The 25,246-nt window shown below is 40.0% G+C and overlaps 1 protein-coding gene across 6 annotated transcripts in view; it reads right to left on the bottom strand.

The window, feature by feature from the left end:
- The window catches only part of MICU1 (mitochondrial calcium uptake 1), a 232,325-nt gene that overhangs the window by 101,035 nt on the left and 106,044 nt on the right, over positions 1-25,246 (bottom strand). For 4 of the 6 annotated variants that reach the window (XM_030568415.1, XM_030568419.1, XM_030568416.1 and 1 more), the window contains 3 exons: positions 20,792-20,797; positions 19,736-19,850; positions 2,799-2,881 (listed from right to left, as the gene is read on the bottom strand). In XM_030568415.1, the coding sequence (XP_030424275.1) occupies positions 2,799-2,881; positions 19,736-19,850; positions 20,792-20,797 (204 nt within the window). The remainder of the gene's footprint in view (positions 1-2,798; positions 2,882-19,735; positions 19,851-20,791; positions 20,798-25,246) is intronic. The other 2 variants (XM_030568418.1, XM_030568420.1) reach the window with 1 other exon arrangement.

Below are 25,246 nucleotides of genomic sequence, written 5' to 3'. Positions count from 1 at the left end.
CAACTAGTTTCTGGAGCCCCCTCCTGGGACCTTCCCTGCCCTGCAATGGCCTTTCCCAGCCTTTGTCTTCTCCCAGCTCACCTCCAGCCAAGTCACATGAAAGTCTAAACCTCTTCCGGGGTAGCACAAGCAAGTCCAAATCAAAGTCCAAACAAATCGTTAAACTAATCCCCCTTCTGCCTTCCTCTTGTTGGCCCTATCTTAGGGATTCCCCTGCAGGAACCTAGCCAGCTCAAGTAGAGTTCTTCCTCCTGTGTTTCCTGTCTGTTCAACCCTATCCTATGGTTCTCTACACCAGAGACACCTATCTCCGTAACTGAGCTCCATTAGTGTAGTTATAAGAAATAGTTCCACTTTCTTTGGCCAGGAGGTAACTAGTTAATCATCTCTCAGGTGCAGAGTCCGACCAATTGAAGTTCTTAACCTTGCTTGATGGGGCTTAATCCCCCTCCTTACCTATCACAAGTGGTGAATGGAGCCATGACTTGGGTAATAATTCTCAATTCACATTTCCACTCTGGAAAAGATGGATTGATGCAATGGTCTTGTAGTTTCATTTTATAAGCAATTACCTCACTCCATATCAGTTGGAAATTATACACACACTATTGTGTGCATAACTGTAACAAATGAATTAGATGGAGGAAGTAAAGCATGTTACACAGCTCTTCCTTTGAAGTAAACAAATAGCAGTCATAGTATACGCATAAGTAATATGGGGCAGAATGGATCCCAAAGATTTCCTTTACTTTGAGAAAGCAAAGTAAATTAAAACAAAGTCTCGCCTGTTCTGGCCCTAGTTTTCAATGAATAATACATACCATCAGCATATTGTGTAACAGTCTCTCTAAAATTAATCGATATATGGTAAGAATTTGTAGCTATATTATTCCAAGATACCTTTATGTTCTCAGATATCCATGGACATTCTCTGTTGGAGTACTATTTCACTAGCATACATACTTTCCAATTGTTCTCTATTGAAAAGACTCAAACGTAGGGTCGCTTAGTCTGACACCAAATCCTGTGTTTCCACACACAACTGGTAGTTTCTGCTTTTCATTGTTATAAAATATTCCGGCGACGCGTAGAGCTATAATGCGTAGAGTTATAAAAGTATGGTAAAAATTATAGATTGCTCATACAATGCTTCTGTGTCACCTTTAGAGTTGCTTGCTAAATTAATTTTCATTATACACCTCCATAGTTCAGGGTTGGCTTAAATATTGTACAGGAAAAAAATGACATGACTCCCAATTGTCACAATGAAGGACTATTTGTTATATGCAGTATTTTACAGCACAGTAGATTAATGCATTTGGTAACTAAATACTAAAAAGAAGAAGCAAGGTAATCTTAGAAAATGAAATTGAAAGATCACTAATCAATTGTTACTTTGCTTTATATAACATTGCTTTGGAAGTTAAACTATTAGTAAGTATAAAATATTACTCTTACTATTTTTTTTTGCTTTTCTTAACATACCTAGACAGGTAAAAGATCAAAGGAACTCTTCCAATGGAGAAGATATATTATTCATCCAGGAATTCAGCAGAAAATGCCAGAATGTCTGCAACGTCTGTAAGAGCTTAAAATGTTCTTCCTCTTGTTTAAAAAGTGTGGAGTTTGCGGGGAGAGGACTTGGATGAACATTAGATCTTAGCCTAGTTTTTCCCATAAGAGATGCAGGCCAGCACTCAGACGCTATGATGAGAACATAAACATACTGCTGAAATAGGATATGGTTGATATTTGTTTAAGGGAGTCTGTTCAGAACACTGGCCACGCCACTAATTTGCATTCTGTGTATCTAATTATAACTTTTGAATATTTTGGTTGTGTCTTCTTGTTCTGGAGGAAAATGAAACATTTGAAGTACAATCCAGTATATTATAAATAATTAATGTCGATATAAATGGATAATGGAGACAAATGTAAAACAACATTTTTTCCTTCTTTTTCCTCTGAATCTATTCCCTTGTTTTGTACTGTGCCTCATTATTTAGCTAGCTAATTACCTCCTTCTCTTTGTGAATGCATTCACCTTTCTTTTTCATCAGTCTTAAAACTCTGGAGGTTTTCTATTATTTGGCAATTAAAGATGTTTTTTGAGTTTCAGAGCTCTTAAGCCGTTTCCCACACGAATTGTGGTCCAAGAAAAAGCAACACATCCCTAATCTGAGAGTGAACATGTGTACATACACATAGCAGAAATCAGATCTGTTTTGTCTCACTCTACCTCCAATGAACGATACCAATGCTAGGCTATGATTGTGGATTGAATGTCACTTTGGTTGGGGAAAATTAACATAGGAAAGTAAATTCAAAGCAGTCAAGAAAAGATGCTAAAGTAGATCTAAGTAAATGGATAAAGTCTTATGTTTCAGACAGATTAAGCACAGTTATTCACTATTATGACACAACAATGGCTTCATAATAAAAATATGAGCAGGCAAGGTCAGAATCCCTAACACTAGTTACACTAGCACGGCAATTCATTTCTTCTGCTTGTGAAACTAGGGTTGTCCATGAGACCTTCGCAAGACTCAAGGTCATAGAACAATGATGGTGGCTTTGCGGATTATTGTGCATGTAATTCTCCTGATTTAATTAAAGGTTCCCTACTGGAAGCTGGAGTGAAAAGGGTGTGCTGTGGTGCATAGAAAGAGCATGTATGAACTATCACCTATGTGCCAATACCTACTAGTAGCAAACCATCATAACTATGTTGTATAGTAAGCATTACAATTAAGTCTTAGGTTTTACATCTTTAAGAAGTCAACCTCCCAGAATTTTACCTGTTCAAACTCCTCCATGTCCACTTCACCATCACCATTCAAATCAAACATCTTGAAGGCAATTTCAAAATTCCTCTGGGGAGCTACATAGGAAGAAACATAATTAAAATGAAAAATATTGACCATTAAACAATATTCATTTGAATTAAGAAAGCAGCAGAAATTAGATTAGAAAGGAAGATTTGCTGCTAGCTGATCAAAAATGTATTATTGTATCTAAGAGTGAAACCTGTATACCATGGACTGCAATATCCAGTGGGGTGAGAAAAACTGCTGCATCTTGGTGTTACTCAGTCTAATAGGGTTGAGAGTTTAGACTGCGTGCTTATATTTTATTTCTTTTGGTAACCACCTCTGGCTTTTTGCCTAATAAACTTCTTTTACTGTTTATATTTACCAATGAGTTTACCTGAAATGTGTGGTAAATCTGCTCAGGTTTACAAAGGCTAGTGTATATATCCACTTTCCATTGATGAAGTGGTGAACTAATTAATAAATTTGCACTGATCGTCTTGAGCAGTGCAAGACATCATATTCCTGAGGTACAAGGCTAGAAGCTGAGGGTTTTGGCTGGTGCTTTACTCTGTGTGATTCATGAGTGGCTCTGGGAGCATTCATGAATCTAGCTGGATGTGGGGGCTCAACATGCTGTTGTGCTGAGTAATCACAGTGCCTGGAGGGGCTTGCTGCTTGTCACTAGCAAAGCATTATGAGAGATAGTCCAGGCTGGATAGTTAAGGGGGCACAGTGGTCCCATGGTCCCAGGCTGCACTCCGGGGATCCTATTGGAGTCTTAAAACAGCAACACTCATGAGGAAACTAATGAATCTAAACAACCAAAAAAGATAATCAACCTTCTGGTGGTGACATCTGACTCAGATGATGAAAATGAGCATGCACTGGTCCGTATTGCTTTGGATTGTTATCGAGCAGAACCCGTCATCAGCATGGACACATTTCCTTTGGAATGGCGGTTGAAGCATGAAAGGACATATGAATCTTTAGCGCATCTGGCACGTAAATATCTTGCAATGCTGGCTACAACAGTGCCATGCAAATGCCTATTCTCACTTTCAGGTGACGTAAACAAGAAGTGGGTAGCATTATTTCCTGCAAATGTAAACAAACTTCTCTGTCTTAGCGATTGGCTGAACAAGAAGTAGGACTGAGTGGATTTGTAGGCTTGAAAATTTTACATTTTTTTATTTTTGAAAGCAATTTTTGTGTACATAATTCTACGTTTATAAATTCAACTTTCACGAAGACATTGCACTACAGTATTGTATTAGGTGAACTGAAAAATACTATTTCTTTTATTTTTTACAGTGTAAATATTTGTAATAAAAATAAATATAAAAGTGAGCACTGTATACTTTGTATTCTGTGTTGTAATTTAAATCAATATATTTGAAAATGTAGAAAACAGCCAAAAAATTTAAATATACAATATTCTATTGTTTAACAGTGCGATTGTGATTAATTTTTTTTAATCACTTGATAGACCTCTTGCTAATATTCATTTCAAATCAAAGGAAAAAAGGAAAGTAAAAATAGGTCAGACGGACCCACTCACTCCACAACAACATTGAGCTGCCATTCAAAAATAACTCCAGATACAATCTTATTTGGTTGGCAGGGTCTGGATGTTTTGCACTCAGCGTAAAGAGAGAGAGTGTGATGCTCAGTGTTATACAGAAATCTCTTCTGTTCAATTTCTAAGTGATGTTAAAAAATATGATGGGAATACCATTGAACCCTGCTATAATGGCAAGTTCTGAGCGGGAGGTGAAAAAACTACTGAGAATCTTCATGAGGCATGCAGGACATCACCCAGGCAAAAAAGTTAATGTGTTTTATAATCATTGAATTGTGTATGTGACCTTCGGCTAATTGCACTACAGCCCGCATTCAAGGCTAGAAGAGTTTCATTATGTCCTTCTTCACTAGTATAACAAAAGCATCTGTGCTTTACTGCTGACAAATTCAGTAGGCCAAATGTAGAGAATGTGTTAAGATAGCTTTCTGAATAACATTTAAGCAGATGTACACCACCACTAAACTTGACTTCAAGGATACCCTGCCATCAGGCCACCTGATGTACACAGCATATATACCGGCTGCAAGGACTTCTAAAAGAAACAACCAATTCTCAATCCATCATTACAAAGTCATAAAGGGATGTTCAGCCAATTAGATGGACTGATTAAGCACGTTCAATCCAACCATGTCATTTTGAACAGAAGGTACCATTATTCAGTGGAACAGTTTCCATGTTTACATTTGCAGGAAATAATGCTGCCCACTTCTTGTTTACGTCACCTGAAAGTGAGAATAGGCATTTGCATGGCACTGTTGTAGCCAGCATTGCAAGATATTTACGTGCCAGTTTCCACAGAATAATTGTTCTGACCCAGTATGGCCGTTCTTATGTTCTTATTTAAGCATATCCTCTTGAATGGTGGCTGAAGCACGAACGGAAATATGAATGTTTAGCATATCTGGCACATAAATACCTTGCAAGGCCAGCTACAAAAGTGCCATACAAAATGCCTGTTCTCACTTTTTGGTGACATTGTAAATAAGAAGAGGGCAGCATTATGGCCTGTACATGTAAACAAACTTATTTGTCTTAGTGATTGCATGAACAAGAAGTAGGACTGAGAGGACTTGTAGGCTCTGAAGTCTTGCATTGTTTTGTTTCTGAGTGCAGTTATGTAACAAAAAAATATATATATTTGTAAATTGCACTTTCACAAGGAGATTGCACTATAGTACTTGTTTGAGGTGAACTGAAAAATACTGCTTTTTGGTTATAATTTTTACAGTGCAAATATTCGTAATAAAAATAATATACACTGATTACAATTACAACACAGAACAGAATATGTATAAAAATGTAGAAAAACATCAAAATATTTAATAAATTTCAATTGGTACTCTATTGTTTACCCATGCGATTCAAACTACGATTAATTCTTGAGTTATTTGCAAGTTAACTGCAATTAATCAACAGACCTAACGTACTCAATTTAAATGATCAACAACTATGCAAGAGGTGGAATTAAAAGAATACAATAGTAGGCAGTTAAAAAAGTAACTGAGTACCCTCCATTACCAGACAGTAATGCATTGAAGGCTAAATCAATGAAGACTACAGGAAAGAGGGGGATTTTACTTTTAAAAAAAGATTCTTTGGCCCTTTTATTTTAATTTAAACACAGACTGGTAGAAGCTATATTTAAGCAAGCCCTTCATTTAACACTTTTCTTGTGTCGTACCTGTCTTTTCTGTAGTTGTGAAGCAGCCATTATTAACTGAAGCGTGCAAATTTGTCTCAAGTGCTTTCGAATATGGAATTCTTGTCAATTCCAATATACTTGCTATCCACACGTATGGAACAAAAACACTACATAGGAAAAGTGTCACCTGCCTAGGCACATGCCCGTAATCCAACAAATGCCTGATATGCCAAATTGTTGACCGAGCAGTCTGAATAATGTCCCTTTCAGACTTGTATGAATATGTTCCTCAAGTAGTTTTCTTTTCTGTGATGTTTCACATTTAGGTAACTTTACCTGTTAAAAGGGGAAAAACTTACTGCTTGCTACTCCTTTGAAAGCCCTGAAGCATCTCATTTTTCTGTTTGAATTTCAGCATGGTGTACAAGCAGCTCAAGACTTCAATATTAGTTTTGAAGTTTAATGACTCTATAAGTGACTCTACTAAGGAACTAGAGTGTTTTATTAGAAATTATTTCCAGAAAAATGACTCATTTGTAGCTTAATATTTGAATAGCTACTCCCTACCTTTGTCCCTCTGCCCCAAAGTGAAAAAATGCAAGTTACAAGGGCACAATATGTAACGTTTATAAAATATTTGAAGTTTATAATCAGTCTCCAAAATATAAGATCCTTCAACACAGAAAGAATGTCACAACCACAAGAGAGGGCTGTTTTAAATCTAAAACCAATAGCACGCTTTTTCTTTTTGCTATCTTTGGGTTCAAAAACATTAAAAAACATCTTACCTTTCTCCCCACTTGCCCCCAACAATGATTAATAGAGATTTATATTTTTTAAAAGCCTGTGAAACAGCATGCTGATTTTTCTGTATGACTCAGCATGCTAGCTTCTTGGCCAAACTTCCAGTCTTTTTTGTGTGAGAGAATTTCAGCAAGGACATTATCTCCAAGACCGAATCAGGGTCACATAAAAGTTCACCCTCATAAGACTGCCCTTGGAGGCTGAGCAATGGCTTGCAGATGATTAAAAGTTTCCATGATAGCAGGGAAGAAACAGATTACAGACCTTTATATAATTGGGAGCTAAGGGACAGCATGTTATGTCTGATAATGGAGTAACAAAAACCTTATAATTATATCCGGAAGGATTAGATTTTTATTTCACTGTAATCACACAAACGGACAAAAAATATTTCCATCATCAAAATTTACAAATAGGCAACATTAAAAAAAAAAGGGCTGCTGGAGAACTGAGCAGAGTTTGATTTAAGGGCATATACTTCATATATTTTGACATCTGGTGTTGACAATTTGTTTGTTGTTTTTCGTGGTTATAAAGCTTTAACTTTTTGAATCTCAATGTCTACTGTCACTAAATTATTGTCTACCCTGTCCAACAATTTCCTGCAATTGTGAACATTTAAATGAAAATAGAAAAAAAGTTTAAAAATAATTAATATTATCTGTCAAAACTATATCAAAATAAAAATCAAATTCTGCCAAGCCTACTTATAATAAGGCCGAAATGTATACTTGAAGCATTTAGTGTCTGGGGGGAAAAAGCAAGGCAAATATGTGCTATATAGTACTGCAGTGAAGAATGTAATTTAATAAGCAATTACAAAAGCAATGACTGCAAAGCTAGTCAAAACTAGGATCAAAACACTAATGAGGAATCAGACTTCTCAAGAGTACATGAAATATATTAAAAAACATTAGAACATTTAATAGAAAGTTGTCTTCAGGAAGGATTAGTTCAAGAAGAGAAGCACAGAAGAGTTAAGATTCTTCTCTATGAATAAAAATATGAGCCAGACCTTAAAAGCAGGATTCTACAGCTTAAAGCTAGGAAATTCACTAGTTTGAATAGGATTAGCTGCATATGTTCAAGATACAGCTGTGTTAACACTCACAATATGTTTTCATTTTCAATGAACACTCCTGCCAGCGAGGTGATATGCTGGTAAACCAGGTCCCAACTCTTGCCAAGGCTGTAGGTATCAGCTAAGCACTGATATATTCAGACCTGGAAACCAGACCAACTCACTATATGTTAATATTATTTAAGATAGGTGTTAGTCTTGTTAAGCTGCATTTAGTTTTTAGATTCTATAAAATGCTTGTAAGTTGGTGCATGCATCAATCGTATTTGTAAACTTTATAACCCATGCTATAAGGTAATATGTACGTTTTGCTTTATTACTGTAAAAATGCCTGTTCTGAACTTCTGAATCTAGTCAGGAAATGTGGTTCCCTCGCCCATCATGAAGGACTATCAAGGATAAAAACTTTGTTGATTGCCCCATCCAACCATGAAGAAGTTACGTGCAGGAGCCCTTGTCGCATCGATTTAAACTCTGGGCGGGGAGAGCATATAAAGATCACAAAAAGAAATAATTATCTCTCTGCTATTTGGATTCTAACAAGGGCTTGAGCTAAGAAACAAAAACAGAGATCCCCAGGGTCAACTTGGGTTAACCCTAAAAGACATTCAGTGGACTGATTATTACATCTCTGTCACCTTTTAGAAACAAAGACTAACTCATTTGTGCATATATGTTGCCTGCTTTAACCTGTAAAAAACTCCCTCATTTCTTTTTCCTAGTTAATTAATCCTTAGTTAGTTTACTATAGGATTGGCTACCAGGATTGTCTTTGCTGTGAGATCTAAGGTACAAACTGATCTGGGGTAAGTGACCGATCTCTTGGGACTGGAAGCAACCTAAATATTTTGTGATTTTTGGTGTAAGTGACCATTTATCACTGCCTGGGTGGCCAGACAGACTGGAGTGCCCAAGTGGACTGTCTGGGACTCCATAGTAACACTTGTTTAGTGCTTCAGGAGGTCACATTTGTTACTGGGTTGGTGATATCTAATTATAGAATATACTGACAGTTTGCAGTGTCTGCCCTGCTTTTTTACAGTCTTTCCTGAAACCGGAACTCATGGTTGTGAACCACTCCACACAGCGTGACGTGAGGTTTTGTTCACATGCATGTTTGTAGAAACTAAGTCTTGGGAATAAATCTGGGTGAAGGTTTCTGCCAGGACCATTCACAAGTAATCTTGAAATCTCTGAGAGATTGGAAGAAAAGGAAGACATCACACAATCCCCAACAGGAGAACTGGCAGCAGTGCCTGTAGCTTGAGGCAGTCTATGGTCAGGGAAATACATGGCAACCTGGCTGTGTTGCAGAAGCATGACCAGGGGAGGATGCAGGAGAAAGTATACTTAAGGATGGATTCTATCGGGCATCCTCTGGAATAGCATCTTGCACAGACCATTGCTGGCTTATCTAAGAGAGCAGCAACTACCTATGCAATGTAGGACTGCTTTGATATACAAAGATGGCATCACAAGGCAGTGCGCATACACATAAAAGTGCAATTACTTTGTGTGAACGTGAGCAAAAAAAATGGAAAAAAAACCCCTTCTTCGGAAAAAGAATCCTATTGAATTCTATAAAAAACTATCTTTTCTCAGCATTTTCAACTATCCTCTTGAATTTAATAGAGGATAACTAAACTTAAGATTCTGTCACAGGTATTTTTACTAAAAGTTAGGGACAGGTCACAGCCAATAAACAAAAATTAATGGAAGCCTGTAATGAGTCTCTGACCTTTAGTAAAAATATCTGGGTGGTGGTGGAAGGGATTAACAATGAGAGCACTGCCAGTGGCTGACCTCTGGCAGCTGTTCCAGTCCCGCTGCTACTCTGGCAGCCCCGGGGCCGAATGCCAGTCAGCTGCTCCTGCAGCCTCAAGGCTGACTGCCAGCCGCAATTCCAGCCCCGCCACTGCCCTGGCCCTAGAGGCCATGACCCAACCTCAGCCACTACTTCAGCCCTAGGGCTGTTGCTCCGGTAGTCTTGGGACTGCCAGCAGCTCCAGCCCTGCCCTGGAAGAAATCAAGAGGTCCCAGAATGTCACAGAATCCAGGACCACCATGACAGAAGCGTATCTTTAATTATAACCCTTCTAAAGGATAATTTAAAAAACGTATGAAAGGGATATCACTATTAGATTTTATAAAATCCTATTTTAAAATTCTACAAGAATTTTTCATACAAGACTGCTGTAAAAAATTGTCCACTGTTCTTGCTTCCAGTGTTTTGGGTCCTCCTCTCTCAGTCAGAAATAAACGCTGGCATTCTTAGATTGGGAATCCATACATGTAGCCAAATATAATGCTTTTCCTTGTGGGACAGACGGTAAGAAACGCATTAAAAATTTCCTAACAGTCTCGAGGCCTGCTTGTCTCCTGCTACCTCTTCCGTGAAGTGTCCCCACAATCACAGGGCAATCCAAATCACAATGAGTTAGTCCTTACTCATGTTTGTAAGCATTAGGCCATCCAACCAGGAAAAAGAAACAAATGTTATGTGATTTAAATGACAATTACATTGCTTGGATATTTATCTGGAATATTATCAGCTGCCTAACAAGTGAAACATGTTCAAATAGCCATTGGGGATTTTTTATTACCAGGAACTGATTAAACCCACTGATCCCTGTCTTTAGTGACAAGCAAAGAAGCTGTTGAGTTCCCACTGCCCAGAACTGCCTCTACATAGTGGCCAGCATATTACTGATTACAAAATGATAGACCAGGGATTGGCAACCTGTGGCACACGGCCTGCCAGGGTAAGCCCCCTGGCAAGCTGGGCTGGTTTGCTTACCTGCCGCCTCCACAGGTTTGGCCAATCGCTGCTCCCACTGGCTGCGATTCGCCGCTCCAGGCCAATGGGGGCTGCGGGAAACTGCGCAGGCTGAGGAATGTGCTGGCTGCCACTTCCCGCAGCCCCCATTGGGCTGGAGCAGCGAACCGCGGCCAGTGGAAGCTGCGATTGGCTGAACCTGCAGACACGGCAGGTAAACGAACTGGTCTGGCCTCCCAGGGGGCTTACCCTGGTGGGCCGCGTGCCAAAGATTGCCGATCCCTGTGACAGAACCTAAATAAAAGCAACATTAAAGATTAGTCATGTTAACTAATTCAAGCATATGGGCATTTTAATATTTTAGTTCCATGGCAGAATTGTCAACTTTTACATAACACTAGAAAAAAGCCAACATAGTCTAAAATTTAAAATTGATTTTAGCTTTCAATAATCAGAAATTATAATTGCATTATTCTACTTCATTTTTAAAATAAAAATTAAGAAAACTGGACAGTACCAGCCCTTTTTATAGGTGTGGAAAGGAGTACTTCTATAAATCAGAAAAGTATCTCCTACTGCAACAACAAAAAGAAATCTTGTGTACACTATTTTGGGCGGGTTATTTTGTCCAAGAGCCTTGTAAAAAAAGAATGTTCATGGTTAAGATTTTGTCATGGCTATTTTCAGTAAAAGTCAGGGACAGGTCATGGGCAATAAACAAAAAATCATGAAAACAGTGACCCGTCTCTGACTTTTATGAAAAACTGACAAAATTGGGCTGAGGGAGGGATGAGAGCTTGAGCCCTGCTATGTATGGGGGGGTGGAGTGGGGAAGGGGCTCTGCTGCTGCTGTGGCTGACAGCTCTGGAGTCTCCCTGCCTTGGAGCTCTGGGTTCTCCCACCACCCGCAGTGGCTGGGAGCCACAGGGGGCCCCTCCACCTGTATTGACTGGGAGCTGCGGGTCCCCCCCATGCTCCACATGGCAGCTGGGAGTTCCGGGTCTGGCAGTGGAGAGCTGCAGGGGCTCCCACCACCTGCAGTGACTGGAAACTGTGGGGGCCTTTTACGAGCAGTAAATTCATAAACAAATTGCTTAGGAAAACAATCTTTTTCTTTTAAGTGTCCAATCTTGTTTAATGGCTTTAAGCCCTTAAAGATTTGTGAGATTTGAGAGATTTGTGGATTTGTGTGCACTTAACAACCTGGTCATAGGAGGTAGCATCTTTCCTCACAAGCGGATCCACAAGAGTACCTGGGTATCACCAGCAGGCACGACAGAAAATCAGTTTGATCATGTCTGCATTAGCAAGAAGTTTAGAAGATCCTTGCAGGACGTTAGAGTTAGAAGAGGAGCAGACGCGACGTCCGACCATCACTTAGTGGTGGCCAGATTGAAGCTGAAGCTGAAAAAGAACTGGATAGACACGTCAGACAGAAGAGTGAAGTACAACGTCAGCCTTCTGAAGGACCATAAGACCAAGGAAGATTTTGGACTAAGGCTGAAGAATAAGTTTTCAGTATTACAGGATCGGTCTGAGGAAGAGGAAGACAGTATACTAAACAGATGGTAGAAAGTGAGAGACACACTTAGGTCAGTATGCCAGGAAGTGCTTGGAATTAAGAAACACCAGCAGAAAGAGTGGATCACAGCACAGACCTTGATCAAGATAGAAGACAGAAAGAAGAAGGCAGCAGTCAACAACAGCAGGACTAGAGCAGCAAAGGCCAAAGCTCAAAAAGAGTATGCTGAAGCCCACAGAGCAGTGAAGAGGAATATCAGGAAGGACAAGAGAGAGTATGTGGATGAACTGGCAGCGGAAGCGGAGCAGGCAGCATACAGCGGTAATATGAAACAGTTGTATGATACTACTAAGCGACTGTCTGGAAAGTTCAGCAAGCCAGAACGTCCCATTAAAGACAAGCAGGGAAAGTCTATAACAGGAATAGAACAACAGATGAACAGATGGGCGGAGCACTTTGAGGAACTCCTGAACAGACCAGCACCACCAAATCCACCAGATATCAACTCAGCTAACGAGGACCTCCGAATTAATTGCAATAAACCAACCAGAGATGAGATCAGAAAAGCCATCACCATGATGAAAAACAGGAAGGCAGCTGGACCTGATGACATCCCAGCTGAGGCCCTGAAAGCAGACCTGGATGCTTCAGTGGAAATGCTGTACCCCCTCTTTGAGAAGATATGGGAAGAAGAAGTGATTCCGGTAGACTGGAAAGAGGGATCTCTCATCAAAATCCCCAAGAAAGGAGACCTTAGCAACTGTGCAAATTACAGAGGAATCACACTCCTGTCGGTGCCAGAGAAGCTCTTCAACAGAGTCCTCTTACAGAGAATGAAGGATGCCGTCAATCCACAGCTACGAGATGAACAGGCAGGTTTCCGGCGGAACAGATCATGCACGGACCAGATAGCAACGCTTTGCATCATAGTCGAGCAGTCTATAGAGTGGAACTCCTCGTTGTACATCAATTTTGTTGACTATGAGAAAGCGTTCAATAGTGTGGATAGAGATACCCTTTGGAAGCTCCTTCGGCACTATGGCATCCCAGCAAAGGTGGTCAACCTGATCAAGAACTCATATGACGGTATACACTGTAGAGTGATCCATGAAGGGCAGCTTACTAACAGCTTCCAGGTGCAAACTGGAGTCAGGCAAGGATGGTTGTTGTCACCACTTCTCTTTCTTCTCGTCATCGATTGAATTATGAAGACATCCATCTACGAGCGTAGGAACGGAATCCAGTGGACGTTGTGGACCCAGCTTGGTGACCTGGACTTTGCTGACGACTTTGCACTCCTTTCGCACAGTAAACAGCAGATGCAAGAGAAGATCAATGTAGTGGCAGCCATGTCATCACAGGTTGGCCTCAACATTCACAAGGACAAGACCAAGATCCTTAGGATTAACTCCACTAGCCATGACCCAGTCATACTGAATGGAAGCCCCCTGGAAGAAGTGCAGTCCTTCACCTACCTGTAGCATCATCGACCAGCAGGGTGGCACAGACGCAGACATCAAAGTAAGGATTGGTAAGGCAAGAGCAGCCTTCTTACAGTTCAAAAACATCTGGAGCTCTAGAGAGCTGTCTTTGGCAATAAAAATTCGACTGTTCAACTCCAGTGTGAAATCAGTCCTACTGTATGGAGCTGAAACCTGGAGGACAACCAAAACAACCATCAGGAAGGTCCAGACTTTCATAAATAGCTGCCTCAGAAAGATTCTCCAGATCCGCTGGCCAGACACCATCAGTAACATCCACCTCTGGGAGAGGACCTGTCAACTCCCAGCAGAGGAAGAAATCAGAAGGAGAAGGTGGGGCTGGATAGGGCATACATAACGCAAGCAGCCAGCTATCACCACCAGACAGGCACTACGGTGGAACCCTCAAGGCAAGCGGAAAAGAGGCCGTCCAAGAAACACCTGGCGACGTGACCTTCAGGCTGATAGCAAAAAAATGGGCTATACCTGGAACCAGTTAGAACAAATGGCCTAGGATAGAGGACTCTGGAGATCTGTTGTTGGCGGCGCAGACCCCGATTGGGATGACGGGCATGAGTGAGTGAGTGAGTGTTAACTTGCCACATTTTGTTTTGTTCTCAAACGACAATTAGTTTTCTGTTAGTTGGTGGTAAGTTGTCCTCAATATTGTTTTTTTCCCCCTCCAACTGTTCCAAAATATCAGCTGTCAAAAAGCAAATTTCTTTCAGCTGTGGAAGCGAACTTTTAACTTTTACCTGACATTTTAAAGAAGTGAAGTTAAAGCACATCTAATTCTGCTTGTCCTTGTACCTCTGCACTGAAATTCAAGTTTTGCTAGTAAGATTCAAATTCTTCTACTTCGGGGAGCAGCTGAAGCAGTAAAACTGGTGCAATGTCCTCAGAGCCATTTTGCTGTTATTGCCTTTGAATATGAGACTGAGTTGCTGAGGCATTTAAATGTTACTTTATCATCTTTGAAAAATATATTTTCACAGAAGCACAGAGCAAATTATGAGAAAAGACATTCCTAGAGCGAGAAATAACTTGTAAATAAAATATGGTGACAGACTTCATCTTCTATGCAGTATGCAAACAGCTATCTCCGCTGGTAATATGCAAATTAACTGCACTTTAATCGAAGCCACTGACGTGCACTGCAGCAATACGGAAAGAACACTTGAATTCATTTACTGCAGCCTATTAGAAATATCTTCATAAATGGAATTCAGGAACTGTGAATGATACCCATTAGGTCAAAGTAAAAAACCATAGCAAGTAGAGTTTGAGTGATTAGGATGGGCACAGGGTGATGTTTGGATGCCTGAGGGGTCAAGCTGCCTGGCTAAAGAGGTAGATAATAGTACGAAGCACCTTAATTTTCTTCCACTTCAATTGGTTTTTGAAGATTCTCACTAATAGTCAGGGATGAGTTGAGCAAAGTGATCAGAACCTGGCTGATCTAACCCCAATAACAGTTTTAAGTATAGCAGTGATGGGCTCCCCCCATACTATTTAGACTGGATTTCAAGGTTTTATTCCACTGGTTATATTAGTAAAAATCCATTGCAGAAAGCAGCAATTGCAAATTTTTAGTACTTAGTAATCTTTTTACTTTATTTAATTGTAAGTTCAATTTGTCTTATGTTGGGAATTTTTTTGAACTCTAAATTATATTGTGACTTACTGTAAATGAGCTTTTTATTGGACTAAGAATTTAAAATTATATTCCATATTTTTGTTCTATTCTGTTTGCTTGATTAGAGAGCATGTCAAGAGCTAGTTAGATTACTGAAGTACAATGCAAATTATCAAGAGACAAATAGGGCCATGCTAAATTCATGGTCAATTTTGGTGAATGTTATGGTCATAGGATTTTAAAAATCGTAAATGTCATGATTTCAGCTATTTAAATCTGCAACTTCAGGGTGTTTTAATTGTCGGGGTCCAGATCCAACAAGGATTGCAAGGTTATTGTAGGGGGGTTGCGTTACTGCTACCCTTACTTCTGCGCTGCTGCTGGCAGTGGCTCTGCCTTCAGAACAGGGCAGCTGGAGAGCAGCAGCTGCTGGCTGGGAGGCCAGCTCCGAAGGCAGAGCCAGCAGCGGCAGCGGCACCAAAGTAAGGATGGCCTGGCATAGTATTGTGCCCTTACTTCTGTGCTGCTGCCTGCAGAGCTGGGCCCTCAGTCAGCAGCTGCCACTCGCCAGCCACCCAGTTCTGAAGGTAGCAGCACAGACATAAGGGTGGCATGGTACGGTACTGCCACTCTTACTTCTGCACTGCTGCTGGTGAGACATTGCCTTCAGAGCTGGGCACCCAGCCAGTAGCTGCTGCTCTCTGTCCGCCCAGCTCTGAAGGCAGCAGTGAAGTAAGGATGGCAATACTGTGACCCCCACTCTAAAAGAGCAACTCCATTTTGGGTCAGGACCCCCAGTTTGAGAAGCGCTGGTCTCTCCTGTGAAATCTGTATAGTATAGGGTAAAAGCATGCAAGAGACCAGATTTCACAGGGAGAGACCAGATTTCATAGTCTGTGACACATTTTTCATGACTGTGAATTTGGGAGGGCCCTAGACATAAAGGATACAGAAAGTGACATAAACACTAAGTTTTTTAACTTGAAACAGGGTACATAGTTTGTTTGAAAGAGGTTTAAAAAAAAAAAAAGAAAAAGAAACCAAGTGCTAAAATCTTGAGGGTTTATGGTAGTTGGTGATTCCTTGGAATACTTTTTTTGTATTTAAGCTTAACTCAATGTAGGCCACATGGCAAAAACATGCCTTGTATTACCATAAGCCTCCCAGAAGACATTTTCCCAAAGCTTTCGTTTTCTTCTTTTCTACAAACTCTGTTGCCCATGACAAAGTGACCCATAAAACCACCTGCGAATACACCTAAAAGACCAACAGTAAGGGAGAGAGGAAATCCTTTCCTTTTACTCGAAACATTTATCATCAGACCCACTGGTTGTCATCAGACCTCCTTCTACCATCCCAAAGATTGATGGGCATGTTCATTTGCAGGTTTTATTATCAAAAAGAAAGGAATTTAAAAGTAGAAGAGTTTGCTATGCCACTGCCTTTTTCCTAGGCTACTTTCATTGAAGCAGTCACAGGGAACTCCCATGAGACCTCCCAAATGTCTGATCATCTACAGATAGGGTGACCAGACAGCAAGTGTGAAAAATCAGGACAGGAGGTGGGGGGTAATAGGAACCTATATAAGAAAAAGCTCCAAATATCAGGACATCTAGTCACCCTATCTACAGACCACATAGTTTGGAAAGGACACAGAGCATACATGATCTGAGGAACTTCCACCTCTGTGTAAGTACTGTATTTGGGAGCACTGTGCTATGAAGCAAAGGGGGCAGCTTCTCCCAGCCTTGGTTTGCCCCACCGCTGTGCCTCAACTAATCTATAGATCACAAAATTGTTCCACTATTTCTTCCACTTTTTACTCCCCCAGATTTTGCAGGATACAGTATAATCACATATAACATTCTATATGCTGGACACAAATTTGCCCCTCCCAGAATTTTTCTGAATGACACCAGACTGTATTCCAAGATGTAATGTGTTAGTTGTATAAGCTTTTCACTTGTAAAGACAAGAGTTGAAATCCTTGCTGAGGTATGAAGTTAACATAATTTTGGTGACCCCATCCTAGTCTTCTATTCATCCAAGACAGGACTGGCAAGAACGATAAAGTCAGGACTGAACTTCAGTAAAAGACAAGTAGATGAAAACTGCACAGAACAGTCTCTGGCTCAAGCTAATGTTATTTACTGATGTTCACCTTTATAGGCACTATGGTCACACACAGTTTCTTAAGTCAGTTTGGCAACAAAATAGATCTTGAATTACCTGTATAACTTATACTCTGGAAAGATCATATTTAATTTACTAATTTAATAGCCATCATTTTCATTTTGTAAGAGCAATGTTTCAGAATGTAACATGAAAAAGCTATGCTGTACTGTTCCAAAGGCTCTACGCCTTACACACATTTGTACAGTCTTTTTTCCCCCACCTAATGACAACAGTCATTGACTGATTGCAACAAAACAGTTTTTAAAAGTGTGTTTAGAATAAAGTTTGAACTAAACTACTATTTTTTCTTCTCACCTCATCACATATTAGGCAAATACAAGGATTAAAGAGGGACAGTTTTATTTTTTAGTGTTTATAATTACCTCTCTTGGAAGTCTTAAAATAAATTCTGTCTCATTTCATTAGGCAAATAATAATGTTCCTCCTTGTGTTTTTCACTGAAAATTAACATAGAATTTCTCTTTACTTCCCCCTTTTATGCACCAATATTATCAGAAGAGATCAGTACAGCTCTGGAAACAAAGTCCATTATTTTTTGCTCCACAGCTACAAGAGGACAGAAATATTGTCCTGTATTAAGAGTGGCTATTGTTTGTATATTTCTTGCCAATAGAAATAATAGAAAGGCTTTTATTTTAGCTCTTGTTATTTAGAACCAAGGGGACATTCTTTGAGCAGATTACAAGATGTCATATACTGAGTTTGGAGCAGGGTGAATAATACAAAAAAGATTACTGCGATTATTCGTTTAAATCTTTGGACAATTCTTTTCAGCTGTTTTTACACTCCTTCTGGGTTCTCTATCCACTAGAATTCAGGTGACTGAGTTTACAAGAACAAATGCACCAGGAAAGTGAATTTTAAGCTTGCACAATTCTAATACTTACAAAAAATGAATTGCAAATGTCATGCTGCGCATCCATTTGCACATAAACCTGAAAATACAAGAGTTATGTTTATCTAGACCAGAGGTGGGCAAACTACAGCCCGCGGGCACATCCGGCTCGTGGAACTGTTCTGCCTGTCACCAAGCTCCTGGCCCAGGAGGCTAGCCCAGGGACACTACCCTGCTGTTCCCCCTCCCCTGCAGCCTAAGCTTGCCCTGCGCAGCAGGGCTGTGAGCTCCTGGGGCAGCACAGCTGCAGAGCCCGGCCTGACCCAGTCTCTGTGCTGTGTGGTGGCAGCAACATGACCCGGCTCCAGCCAGGCAGCGTGGCACAGCTATAGTGCTGCTAGCCACTGGTGCTCCAGGCAGCGCAGTAAGGGGGCACAGAGCAGGGGGGGTTGGATAGAGGGCAGGGGAGTTTGGGGTGGTGGTCAGGAGGCAGGGGTGTGGACAGGGGTCGAGGGAGAACGGGGGTTGAATAGGGGCAGGGGTCCTGGGGGGGCAGTCAGGAAGGAGGGGGGGTTGGATGGGGTAGCAGGGGGCAGTCGGGGCAGGGGTTCTGGAGGAAGTTAGGGGACAGGGAGAAGGGGTGGTTGGATAAGGCAGGTGTCCTGGGGGGAGGTGGGGGAGGGCAGCATCAGGAATGAGAGGAGGGATTGGATGGGGCGGCAGGAGTCCGGGGATAGGGAGCAGGGGTGTGTGGATGGGGCAGAGGTCCCAGGGGGGCTGTCAGGGAACAGGATAGGTTGGATGGGGCAGGAATCCCGAGGGGGGACACATAGGAGATGGGGGCCAGGCCACGACCTCTTCCCCTAACCAGTCCTCCATACAATTCACGAAACCCAATGTGGCCCTCGGGCCAAAAAGTTTGCCCACCCCTGATCTAGACTAATATGGTCAACCACAAACCAGGAACTCCGCCAGAATTTTTAATTTTGAACAGCAAGCCAAAAATAATCAATATTCATAAAGTTATGCCCAATAATTTAAAATAATGAATAAATATGAAGAAGTCACAATTTGCTAGTGGACATTCTGCAAAATCCTGGGCTAACTCTGAAAAAGTTTCAAAGTGGTAGTCATGTTAGTCTGTATCAGCAAAAAGAATGAGGAGTACTTATGGTACCTTAGTGCCACAAGTTGAATTTGTTGCCAATTATTCATTCAACTCTTGATTCAAGTAGTCAACAGAATCCCTTTTAGAAAAAACTATCCAATGTACATGTCATAACAAAAAAATTGCATCAGTGGTAAACATTTAAAAAATATAAAGGAATCAAGTGATAAGAGAGTACAGAAAAATAGACTATACTTACTGGAGAGAACTGTAGTGAGGAAGATGTAGTCAGAGAAAGAGATGAGTCCACATTCTCCAAGTGTATAAAATATACTGTCTTCATTAGCAAACTTCTCTCGTTCTTGAGATAACTTCTATTTTACAGATCCAAGCCACACACCCCAAAGAAAGAAAATAAAAGAATCAATTAAACACTTAACAAAGAGGATCAGTATCATTTATATCATTGCCAACAACAAGTTTTTTTTTATGAACATATCCCTCCTATTGCCATTCAAATTCAATGGACCTTTTCCAGACTTCAAATCTACCAGAAATAGTGTTTTTTGTTTCAAGTAAAGCACAAAATGGAACTGGCCAATAAACTTAGCATCTTTAGTCTAGTACAGAGATAGAAACAACATATGATGTGCTTTTTGTTTAGTGTTGTCTAAATTCCCTAGCTAATAATGGTACTATATATTCTAGGCTCTTTACAGCAGAATTAAAATGACAGCCACAATGAGTTTTATCCCCAAGTGTTTTATTTCTATTATAGTTGTCTAGTTTAACAATAGCTTAAAGCAGTTTGGTTTTAATATCTGATGTGATGATAGTTTCCCAAAAATTTAGTTACCTGATAGAACGTTAGTATAACCCAAGCATTTGTTTGGTAAAGACAACTACTAGAGTCAAAATTCCTGAATGAATGCATGCAACTTTTAAGATAACGGGAAATGTTTTGATTAGAAAAGCACACTACATGTATTTTATCAGCTGATCTCACTTCTAAGCTGAAAGCCATTGGGTAACTGATCCACTGAAGCTTTAAAGACTGAAAAGGATCCATAGAACTGTGTTAGAGGCTGGATATTGAATTTCATAGTGGTGAACCATTTAGAAAATGCACACGCACATACAGCGGAAAAGAAAATTAATATAAAAACATTAAGTACAGTTGAGGTTAATCCATATCTGATCATGCAAGCACAGAAGCAGAAACAATGCAAGCTTAATTTAGCAACAGTATTATGAAACAGAAAACAACAAACACCACCACATGAAGGTCCAGCTACAAACTGCCCCCATCTGTTACCTCTGTCTAGCGAAGATCCCATCATATTCAAGATAAAGGAAAGAAAATTGGTTAACCAAAAGATAAGTTCACAAAACATCAAAACGAATTGATCTGTTAGACTTGCAAAACCAAGAAACATTTCCAACAACTAGCTATTTGCTGAAACTGTACACTGCTAAGAAGTCTAGGTATAAATTCCAGCAAGAGTTGATACTGAGTTGAAGGTTCAGACCCACCATCTACAGCTGTCTCTTGTTCAGTTATATTTGAAAGAACTCACCATTCTACTTGACAGCAGATTGGAGATTAGTTTGCCTAATAATTTAGATGAAAATTTGACAAATATCTGGCTTGGAAACCACAAGTGAAAAAAAGTCATCATATTGATCAGCAAAAATACAATTTCCAATTAAGCTCAGATCTACTGATCAAATATAGCAGTAGCTCTTATTTTGAAGACTTGGAGTTGTTAAGAATGTGAAGAATGTTAAGAATTATCACAGTACATTGGGCTGTGTTTTCCTTTCATTAAAGAAATATTTTTGCTATATATACAAACTTGAGTCAAACTCTACCCCAAAACACCCACATAGTGCTGATTATGTTGAAGACAAATGAACAGCCTCTAGTTCTCTCTGAACACAAAGGAAGCTCGAGTTAAAAGCTAGTGAATTTTTTTGCAATCATTTTCTTGGATTATTGTCATGGTGGTTGTATCCCTCAATGGTATAGCCCACTCATGTTATTTATTGGCTCTGTCTTTGCATTTATCTTTAGCAGAGCTCACTATAAACCAGCTACCGACACCTCGATAAATGTGGAGTATTTACAGAGAAAGGATTAACAAACACTAAATACTGCATGGGGTATATTTGGAGATAGATTTTAATTGTTATGAGTATTATGAATTTATTAATTTAAAAGTTGCCTTTATTTTTTAATACTAAAGGCTGGGAAAGATCCTTATACATTAAAAGTTATATGAATGGGCTAAAAGCACCCGAAAAAAATCTAGTTTTAAGTTAAATCTTCTTGGAAATACAAATGTTTCAGATAGAAAGGGTACAAAAATATTCTCACTTGAAGAACATATCTATTTTTAAAAACCTGCTTAATCTACTACTATTTGTCAGAGGTTAGGTATAAACATGGGAGACTAATGCATGCTACCATCACGAGGCCTAATTCTGATCCTATTCAAGCTTTTGGGAGCTTTAACACCAATTTCAGTAGAAGCAAGAACAAAGTCCATTTGCCAAAAAGAGATGTAATTTTGTATAATGGGATGTTCAGACTGTTCCATTGTTACTATTTTGGGGGAAGGAATGCGCATATTAAAAAAACACTGCTGTTTTTTTCAGATTTGTATTTTTGTTCATCATGTATATTTTATCGTCTTCCACAAAACATTTGGAAGATATTCTCCAAAGAGGTGCTGAAAGTTTCAAGTTATTTTAAATGAAAGCTTATAACCTGCAGAAGTTGCTTATACACGCCTAGGAAAAACTTCCTTCTAACTTTGAGCAAGTGGATTTTTCAAGAGACTAACGCCAAACATAGCTCCCCAACTGTAGCTGAGCTCTGTTGTTCTGCAGGCACAGACAGGGTAAGATTGAAATACCCATTTTAATTAAATGCAGTCAACTGGTGCTAGAACAAAGGGTAGACCACACTAAGTTAAAATGGGTTTTAAAATGGCGATCCCATCCAAACCAGCAGGGCAGAGTTTAACACAACCTGAGGGTAGGAGAACTGCACGGACTATCTGTTGTGAAGCAAGATACAGCCTATCAGATGTGCCAGAAATGAAACACTCTCCAAGGACTGGCTTTCTTGTACTGTTAGAGTTTAGCCACGTATGTACATTGAAGATAAAAGGTTGAAAGTTTAACTGAAAATTACCGGTGAAGTTAATAGAGGAACGTGTAAGACACAAATAAATGGAACTGTATCCATACATTTTACAATGTGACCTAACAGAGGATTTTACTGGGCCTTTTTTGCATTTGTTTGCTCACCTATAGAAGAAAAACGTATCAGTATCTAAAACTAATGACAATACTAGATTCAAAGTTGCCTCAAGGATTCTGAACACCACCAGCTATGAAAAAGCATCACATGGACTGTTTAAAACTCTTTCTGAAATGCTGTAAAATCTAATGACGTTAAAGGCACAAAATCAATACCCAATTCTCTCTTCACCAAAACATACTTCCTCTTGTCTATAAAGCTTTGACTTCTAGTCAATGCCATCAACACCTTTTGTGCAGTCTATTTCTTCTGCTGTTTCATTTCAACATAGCATGAGTTATATTACAGCTGAAAGGTTAACGTGAGGAATTAAAACAGAAAGAAAAGCAAAACTAAAACTCTTTAGGCAATGAGTCATCTTTACAATTGGCATGATTAGTTATCACACAATTTCAGTAGAACCTTCAAATGTATGTGCTTGAGTTAAAATGATTAACCAAGAATTTTCAAACAAATTAAAAAATGTTTCACCCTTATGTAAAATACATTCAAAAAACTGAGCAACCAGTTAAGATCATACATTGCCTAAAGAACATTCACAGTTGGAAATTCACAAGTGAGCAATGCACTGTAAAAATATTTATAATCATTTTTATCAAGCAGTGAATCACATTAGACAAAAGCACACAAACAAGCATACATACACATATACATGTGCAATCAAATACATAATTTCATTACAAGCAAGTCTTTGTATATTCAGTGAAGATGTGTCAAACTCAGTAATTTCTATCAAACAGATTCATATCGTCAATTGATCTTACAAACTTTGCTAAACATTGACCATGCAGCTGAAAGGTTTATCTACACTTAAAAAAGGAAGCTCAGTCTATCCCATAAAATTTAGGCTTTCTAGCAACAAGCAGATTCAAGAATGACAATTTAATCTAACGGAAGAAAAAACAGTCATTTTAAGGCAACTATTAATACTGATGTATGTTCCTGCTTTCCAGAGTGTTGTGTGTGTTGCAATAAACACCACAAAAGCAATCCCATCATTTAGCCAGGAGTTTTGAGCAGTCATTTTGGTAGTTTTTTCCCCTAAGGCGCAAACAGAAAAATATGGAAATTGTTTCCCCACCTTTATAAACTCAGTCAAAAGCCTGACAAATATAAGGTCAAGAAAAAATGTTTGATTTTTCTTACTCTGATCTCAGCTAACGAAAGTGGAGGGGGGCAGGGATGTTGATTTTTTTTCTTTTTTTCCTTAAAGGAATTTTTGATTGTTAGCCCACGTCCAGACTAACCCGCGGCATTGGCGGGTTAAAATCGATTGCTCGGGGATCGATATATCGCGTCTAGTCTGGACGCGATGTATTGATCCCCGAGCGCGCTTACATCGATTCCGGAACTCCATCAACCCGAACGGAGTTCCGGAATTGACACAGAGAGCCGCGGACATCGATGCCGCGCCGTCCAGACGGGTGAGTACCTCGATTTTAGAAATTCGACTTCAGCTACGTTATTCCCGTAGCTGAAGTTGCGTATCTAAAATCGATTTTAATACCCTAGTCTGGATGTGGCCCATGTTCTCAAATGACACATAACAGAGGCTGCAACCAAGCAAAGCATTGAGAAGTATTACACAAGCTTCCTCTCATATTCTGCCAGTGCCTCTTGATGCTGACTTGCCACACAGCTAGGCCCTGGACGGCTCTGGCCCTCTCTTGAGCAACGACTGCCAAATAATGGGACAGTTTTCAGCTGCAGACATTCATGTCAGCTAAACCAAATCTGAACTTAGGTTTCATGTAAAACCCAGCTTGGTAACTTTCCCCCACCTCATTTTCTATACCCTCTGGAGCTTTTTGTTTTTTTAAGTTAGGAGCAAAAAATCATATCCATCAGGAGAGAAGTCCAGAATGTTATATAAAAGGGACTTGGTGGTGAAGTCACAGTACTTGGAATCTTCTGGCTGACTGCCCAGCATAGGCATCTGCACTGCCACCCTGTTAAAATGTCAGTGGAGGGGCAATAAGAGAACTTAGTGCTCTGGCTGTTGCCAGGTATAATTTATAGTTAAAAGATCAAAGTATACATGTCATCTAATATTGAGGGTATGGCTACACTGGAGAGTTGTAGCGCTGGTGGTGGGTTTACAGCGCTGCAACTTACTCACTGTCCACACTTGCAAGGCACATACATCGCTGCATCTCCCTGGCTGCAGCACTGGCTGTACTCCTGCTCTGCCTGGGGAATAATGATTGCAGGGCTGGTGATGCAGCGCAGCTCCGCCAGTGTGGCCACCAAAAGCGCTGTAATTGTTCTCCAGAGTATTCTGAGGTATCCCAGAATGCCTGTTCAGCCTCTCTGCTCATCAGTTCGCACTCTACTGCCCTGGCCTCAGGTGACCCGCCCTTTAAATGCCCCGGGAATACTAAAAATCCCCTTCCTGTTTGCTCAGCCAGGTGTGGAGTACAATCAGAATCTTTCCAGGTGACC

The sequence above is a fragment of the Gopherus evgoodei genome, chromosome 7 (assembly GCF_007399415.2).
Source record: "Gopherus evgoodei ecotype Sinaloan lineage chromosome 7, rGopEvg1_v1.p, whole genome shotgun sequence".
Taxonomy (NCBI): Eukaryota; Metazoa; Chordata; order Testudines; family Testudinidae; genus Gopherus; species Gopherus evgoodei.
Note: the sequence above shows the minus strand (reverse complement) of the source record. Positions and strands in the feature narration are given on the sequence as shown.